The 7,599-nt window shown below is 47.4% G+C and overlaps 1 protein-coding gene across 1 annotated transcript; it reads left to right on the top strand.

Annotated features, from left to right (window-relative positions):
* On the top strand, window positions 1-6,830 carry dla (deltaA; the record flags this gene model as incomplete). Its single annotated transcript, XM_084556440.1, has 11 exons — window positions 1-69; window positions 239-541; window positions 835-895; window positions 994-1,251; window positions 2,324-2,384; window positions 2,486-2,616; window positions 3,216-3,385; window positions 3,602-3,818; window positions 3,928-4,708; window positions 4,799-4,907; window positions 4,998-6,830. 11 exons carry the CDS (start codon window positions 1-3, stop codon window positions 5,001-5,003), a joined length of 2,166 nt encoding a protein of 721 aa, XP_084412566.1. The 3' UTR covers window positions 5,004-6,830.
* Between the last annotated feature and the right edge of the window lie 769 nt (window positions 6,831-7,599).

Here is a 7,599-nt window from a genome sequence, read left to right on the forward strand (position 1 = left end):
ATGTATTTATTTAATATGGGGCGCGTCATCCCGTTGGCTCTTACCGTCATGTCCATGTTGCTGTGCCAGGTAAGCTTCTAAATCTATATTTCTTCCAAACAATGAAACATCACCCCCCCCTCCCTCCTCTCTCCATCTCCTCCCACCACTGCCATAGACTACCAGCGGTAGTGTGTGTGTGTGTGTGTGTGTGTTTGTGTGTGTGTAGTTACTGATACGAAGCTGCTTTCCTCCGCAGGGGTTGTGTTCGGGAGTGTTTGAGCTGAAGTTGCAGGAGTTTCTTAACAAGAAGGGAGTACAGGGCAACAGAAACTGCTGCAAAGGAGGACTGGCTTCGTCTTTCCAGCAGCAGTGCGAATGTAAAACCTTCTTTAGGATCTGTCTGAAGCACTATCAGCCCAACGCCTCCCCGGAGCCTCCGTGCACCTACGGTGGCGCTGTGACGCCCGTCCTCGGCTCCAACTCGTTCCAGGTCCCCGATGTCATCCCGGAGAATTTGTTCACCAACCCCATCAGGATTAACTTCGGCTTCACGTGGCCGGTAAATACAACCACTCATTGCAAATGTTTACCCCGGTGGCGCACGGGGGGCTGCGAAATGGCGCCATTTCTGGTCAATCCGTGCGTAAAGACGCGCAACGGTGAGCTCTGTGACCAACAGCTTAAAGGCTGAGAGCGTACAGAGTTTACAGGTGTTCAGTTTCACCGGATCAGGTTTAGGTCGTTTGCATTCAGCACAGACTGTGTATGGCAACAATCGCCTCGGGCCTTTACTTGATGTTATCGCCACATCTCCGCTGGCCACCTGTCTCATGAAGCCATTTGTGTTCTCAGGGGACCTTCTCGCTGATCATTGAAGCATTACACACCGATTCCAAAGACGACCTCTCCACAGGTAGGCACAAAAACCCTCCTCGCTCCCTTCTGTTTTAATAACAATCACACCACACCCCCCTCACCTCACCTCATTGCACCTTTTGCGCACGTTTTCAGAAAACCCAGACCGGGTCATCAGCACCATGACCACACAGAGGCATCTGACGGTAGGGGAGGAATGGTCCCAGGACCTGCACACTGGAGGAAGAACCGAGCTCAAGTACTCGTATCGTTTCGTGTGCGACGAGCACTACTACGGGGACGGCTGCTCGGTGTTCTGCCGGCCGAGGGACGACGCCTTCGGCCACTTCACCTGTGGAGAACGCGGGGAGATCGTGTGCGACTCCGGGTGGAAGGGACAATACTGCACTGAACGTGAGTTGCAGAGAGTTTGTTACTGTCACAGAAGTGCGCTGTTTGTTGGGGACATTGGAAACTTTAAGGGACATGTAGTGATGTAAAGTGTTTCACCAAAATAAACGGTCACATCAGACGCAGCACAAAGAATAAAAACTGAGATAAACAATCATTAAATAGCCTTAAATTTGACTAAAACTTGAGATGAACACAATGTAAGATTATTTAAACCAGAGGGAAAGTAAAGTTTAAAAGCTTTATTTCTGTGTCTGAGGCTCTGAGTGCCGTTAGAAGGCAACTTGTGCGTAAACACCACGCGCAGCCCCTCCTCCTCCTCCTCCTCCTCCTCACACACACACACACACACACACACACACACACACACACACACACACACACACACACACACACACACACACACACACACACACACACACGACCACTTGATTTATTCTAAGGAAAGTTTTTGGGAATAATCTCACGCGTGCCATAAATTTACATGCTACCTTCCGATTCGCTGCTCTCGGAGTGGGCCGGCCGGTGATTGGCTGAGGCGGGGGAGGTATTGTTTGAAGTGGGCAGCTGCCGGCAGAGAGGAGACAATGGAGCAGCTGTCGCGCACTGGCAACACACTCGCCAGCTGTCCACTCTTATCTGCCCCAATCCGAGACATTAAGGGGAGTGTGTGTGGCTGTGTGTGCGCACACAGAATGAATAAAAGAGTTTTGACCCGCAGCGAAGAAGAAGAAAAAAAAAAGAGGGTAGCGGGGTGGGTTGAGGGGGTCTATGGGTGAGTGTGTGTGTGCTCTGGGGCGCACACACACATTCACACACTCCCTCCTTTGTCTCTGCACTATGTTAAGCAGAAAATTCTTCCATGGTGATAAGGAGATTGAGTTTAAGGTAACAGCTAATAGGTTTACAGGAGCCACTCCTTCCTTTCTTTCTTTGTAATGACTTTGTTGGGATTTAGGTGATGGATTTTTTTATTAATCTTCAAAAGCAAAACTACACAAAGGACCTGAGTTTTCTTTTCTTGCATGTGTGCGTCTATAAGGTGAACATTTCCCTTCTCTCTCTTCCCACACAGCGATCTGTCTGCCGGGATGCGACGAGGAGCACGGCTTCTGCGAGAAACCCGGAGAGTGCAAGTGAGTTTTTCTCCACCACGGCATCATTAATTACTTAGTGGGACGTGTGAGGTAATGTGAGCGGGACTGACCGGTGTTCCCTCCTAATTGGTCAACAACAGGTGCAGAGTGGGATTCAAGGGCCGCTACTGCGACGAGTGCATCCGTTACCCTGGCTGCCTGCACGGGACCTGCCAGCAGCCCTGGCAGTGCAACTGTCAGGAGGGCTGGGGGGGACTCTTCTGCAACCAAGGTGAGGAAAAAGTCTGATAAGAGCCGAGGGGGGGCAATGAGGGATGAGGAAGGACTGGTAGGACAGGGATCGGAGCATGTATGTGGCAAGTATGTAGGTTAAGGCTGGGATCAAAGTGGCTAAAAAGGTTTTTTAGATGTCTAGGTTACAGTTATTGTTTCAGAAATCTGAAGAAACAATACTTGGGCTACATTTAAGAGCACAATGTGAGTCATTTGACTCTTACCAGAACCTGGCTTAATGGGTAGAGACGTGACGACGTGGACAAATTGTTCTTGAGACAAGTTTTTCCAACGTTGGACGCAGGATCTTTAATCTTTGCAAATGCGTCTGGTTTCCCCTCATTTAAAGTATAACGGTTAGTAAAAAGACGTCGATGGGAGATGAAAGTAAAGCATCAGGATGGCAACGCTGAAGCATCCAAGAAACAACAACAGCAGCCGTTGTTTCGAAATGAAGGAAGAAGAAAAACAGGAGGCCAGGAAACAAAAAAAAAAAAGAAAAGTGCCAGTGGACAAAAAGACATTCTGCTGCTGCTGCTGTCATCCTGCCATGTGTTGTGCTGTGGCTAATCCACATGTGCTGCTGTGTCTTTCCAGATCTCAACTACTGCACTCACCACAAGCCCTGCATGAATGGAGCCACTTGTAGCAACACTGGCCAGGGCAGCTACACCTGTTCCTGCAGGCCCGGCTTCACTGGGGCCAGCTGTGAGATGCAGGTCAACGAATGCGCTGGAAACCCCTGCCGCAATGGAGGAAGCTGCACTGTAAGTGTTGTTTGGTCCCAGACTGAAAATACAGCCGCCCTGTTAACCGTGGCTCAGCTCTGAGCTCATTCTTTATCACACATTAAATTAAAAATGCTTCCTAGTCGAAGAAATGCATCGCCCTGAGAGCTGAAATTGAAAAGGGAATCGCTTTGAGCAGAAGGCAGCAGCAAGACAGATCCTGATGTCAAGCCTGTTCTATTTTTTCCCCCACAGGATTTGGAAAATACATATACCTGCACTTGCCCTCACGGTTTCTATGGCAACAACTGCGAGCTGAGTGCGATGACGTGCGCCGACGGGCCTTGCTCCAACGGCGGCCGCTGTGCTGACAACCCCGACGGAGGCTACTTCTGCCAGTGCCCCACAGGGTACGCTGGGTTCAACTGTGAGAAGAAGATCGACCACTGCACCTCCGGCCCCTGCTCCAACGGTAAGAGAGACCAGAGGACGCAGCGTAATCCTAAAGAATCAGTGTTTGAGACGTGGAGAGCGCCTTGAATCAGCTGAGGTGTGTCATAACCGTTTATCTCTGTCCTCAGGTGCACGCTGCGTCGATCTCGTCAACTCGTACTTGTGCCAGTGTCCAGACGGTTTCACTGGTATGAACTGCGACCACACCGGGGACGAGTGTTCAGCGTACCCTTGTCAGAACGGAGGCACGTGCCAAGAAGGTCTCAACGGCTACACCTGCACCTGCCCACCAGGATACACTGGTCGCAACTGCAGCTCCCCCATCAGCCGCTGTGAACACAACCCGTGCCACAACGGCGCCACCTGCCACGAGAGAAACAACCGCTACGTCTGCGCTTGTGTTCCCGGATATGGCGGCAGAAACTGTCAGTTCTTGCTACCGGAGCACGCTTCGATCCGCGGGTCAGAGGTGCCCTGGATGGCCGTCGGGTCCGGCGTGGCCCTGGTGCTGCTGCTGCTGGCAGGGTGCGCCGTGCTGGTTGGATTTTTCCGGTCAAAGGTCCAGCGCGGCGGTCAGGCAGAAGCTGTAGGCGAAGGAGAGACAATAAACAACCTGACGAACAACTGTCACCGAAGCGACAGGGACCTGGCCGTCAGTGTGTTGCCGACGCCGGGCGTCAAAAACATCAACAAGAAGATGGACTTCTGCAGCAGTGACCCCGATGAAGGATCTTCACCAGGGAGGAGCAGCTACAAGAGCCGCCATCAGCCTGCAGACTACAACCTCGTACACGAGGTCAACTACGAGCAGGCGGCCAAAGAGGCCATGCTGGAGGCGGCCTGCGAGGACAAGTGCCAATCCGTGGACTCATTTGAGTTTGAGGAGAAACGCAGCAAACGTTTAAAATGGTAAATGTCTCTCGTCGACATGATGATCAAACTAACGCGTGGCGGTCTCGTTGACTAAAGCTAACATCTGTTTATCTTTCTCTCTTAAAGCGATGCATCAGAAAAGAAAGCCCCAGAAATGTCTGCATGTGCGGACACCAAGTACAAATCTGTGTTTGTGATGTCAGAGGAGAAGGACGAATGTATAATTGCAACTGAGGTAAGTTTTGTGTTTTTACACTTTCAAGTTCAGCGGCGATCAAGATGTCTGTGGCCGTCGGATGCTAACGTTTTCTCGTCTCGTTTCCAGGTGTAACGAGCCACCAATGGGCTGCCCGTTGCTCATTTGCTCTATGGGAGAGTTTTTATGCTCCTTCAGATGCTGCTCTAACCCTAGGGGGAGGTGTCCCGCCTTGAGACTGCTGCTGATACTGAGACGTTTAACTGATATTCAGAGTGAGCTGGTTCTCTACTGGAAACTAAGCGCAGGCAGCGGCGGCCTGTGGGATAAGAACTGGCAAGGGTAAAAAAAAAGAAAAACAAAAAAAGAAAGAAAGAAATATAAATGAACACTGTCAAAAACAAAAACGTGCGATGCTACAGGTTTTGTTTTTGCACCCGAGGCCTCTTCTCTAACCCACATGCCGTTGCTGAGCGCAGGAACTGCATCAAACGGTGGATGTTTGGCCATACTGGCCTGTTCTTCACGAGGCTGTTCACATGGGCTGTGCACCCATCACCACACCTGTGAAGACTGTATGTATTCTTGATCACTGTGTTTAACTGAAGTGCGTTTTCTACCCGAAGCCCTCAAAAAACAAAAAAAAAAAACAACAAAAAAAAACATTTATGACATAGTATTGTTCATTTTTTTCTTTTCTTGTTTGGGACATGAAAACTTTTGTCTTAATTAAAAAATAAATAAATAAATGTTGCTTTTGATACAGACTGTGCAGAAAGAAAGAGGAAAATAAAACAAGAAAAAAGTTTAAAATTATGATTTAATTTAAGTTAATTTAATGATTTTTGTGTTATTTTTAATTTTATATTGTATATTTGTGATGTTTGTTATGATTATTTAAGTTGCTTTTATGATGATATTTTGCAAAGGCACTTCAGGTCAATGGGACTTTTCTTTTTTTTTTTTTAAGAAAATGTTATTTAAAGAGGGATTTGTACTGTACAAATTGTTATGTTACCGTTTCCTTTACCGTTTTTGAATGAAGGAATTAGCCAAGACTATTTTTCCAAATAAATATTGCTGAAATTTTACTCTGGTCCAACTTTTTGTTTTGTTCCCGTCTGCAGGCGAAAACACTTCTTTAGGGGTCTGTGAGCAAAGTTAATCAGTAACATCTGTTGTCTTCCCCTGGCGACCCCATAGTGGGCTTTTCTATGGTGACACTGTTGACTACTGCCAGAAGTTGAAAGTGTCTCCCTGGAGACGGGAGAGGGGGCCTATTCATAAAAAACAATGTCCCTATGCTAGATTTACCACTCCTCTTTCTCCTCCTAAAGAACAAGTCAGGTAATTCATGGCTCTAAAATTCACATCAGCATAAACAAACGCCTACTGGACGTCCAAACGCTTTTAGTTTTCAACCAGAAACATCATCTTCACTGCTCATGTCTGAAGCTTTTCAAAACCCCCAAAGTTTTGTTGCATCTGAACCGTACCGTAAAACAAACTCCTTGTAATCACCTCTTTAAATTCCCCTCAGTTATCTCTCTTAATTGCTCCACAAAGACGCCGATTGTGCTTAGACACAAATAACTGTAAATCATCGGCGCGGCAGAGTCGGCCTCTGGAGGGGTTTATAACCCCGCAGCCTTCTGTGAACAGGCTTCAGCGGACAATGACGGAATTGACAATGGGCCACACAAAAGGGCCACCCTTGGGAGAGCCTGCGTGTCCCTCGGCATGCTGGGAGAAAGAGAGTAACAGGAACAGATGTTGTTGAGTAACAGATGCCTTCTGGCCAGAGTTCAGCCGCGACCAGCCAAACCTTCAAAGGCCCAAGAAAGAAAAAAAAAGAAAGTAATCAATGGGTCTTCAGGAAAAGACAGCGCTTACATTGTCCCACTGATAAATATGTTGGGGTTTTGAGAAATGGCAGAGATGAGAAAACACCTCAGAGGACATCTGTGTTAAATAATGAATGTAAAGAAGCTAAGACGAGCAGTCAAGGGAATAAACAGGAGAGTTAGCTTTCATTTAGTAAAAGAAATGTTAAAAAGAACTGCTGGAAGATTCTAGAGTGACCTGACTGCAGCAGTGTGTGGAGAAAAGAGGCACAAACGATTATTTAGATGCTTGAATCTACTGGTTTCTAGCCTCCTATTGGATAATTACTGCATGGGTGATTATCTTTCAGCTGACAACAAGTTATTTAAGCCCAACTGATGCAATGAGTAGCTTCTCATTTCTTCAACAACCATGTCTAAAGACACATCCTGTGGTCGTGGAGAAGATGTTAGTCTGTTTGAGAAGGAGAAAACATCTAAGAAGATTGTAGAAACTACTAAAACTGGGTTAAGAACTGTCCAAGGCATTATTAAAAACTGGAAGGATAGTGGAGAAGCATCGTCTTCCAGGAAGAAATGTGGTCGGAAAAAAAATCCTGATTGATGGTGATCAGCCATCACTTAAACCAAAAAATGTAACTGATGTCACTCTGGATTAATCATTTAAAAACAGTTCAGCATTTTTCTCCCACCCACAAACTCATTTTCCCTGGAGCCACAACATTATGACCACTGACAGGAGAAGTGAATAATATTTAAACCATCTTGTGACAGTTCAATGTTCTGCTGGGAAACTTCTGGACCTGGCATTCATTGGTGTGGATGTTACTTAGACATGTAGCACCCACCTAGACCAGACCAGGCACCCCCACCCCATAGCAATGACA

This window comes from Chelon labrosus (assembly GCF_963514085.1).
Source record: "Chelon labrosus genome assembly, chromosome: 2".
Classification (NCBI taxonomy): Eukaryota; Metazoa; Chordata; class Actinopteri; order Mugiliformes; family Mugilidae; genus Chelon; species Chelon labrosus.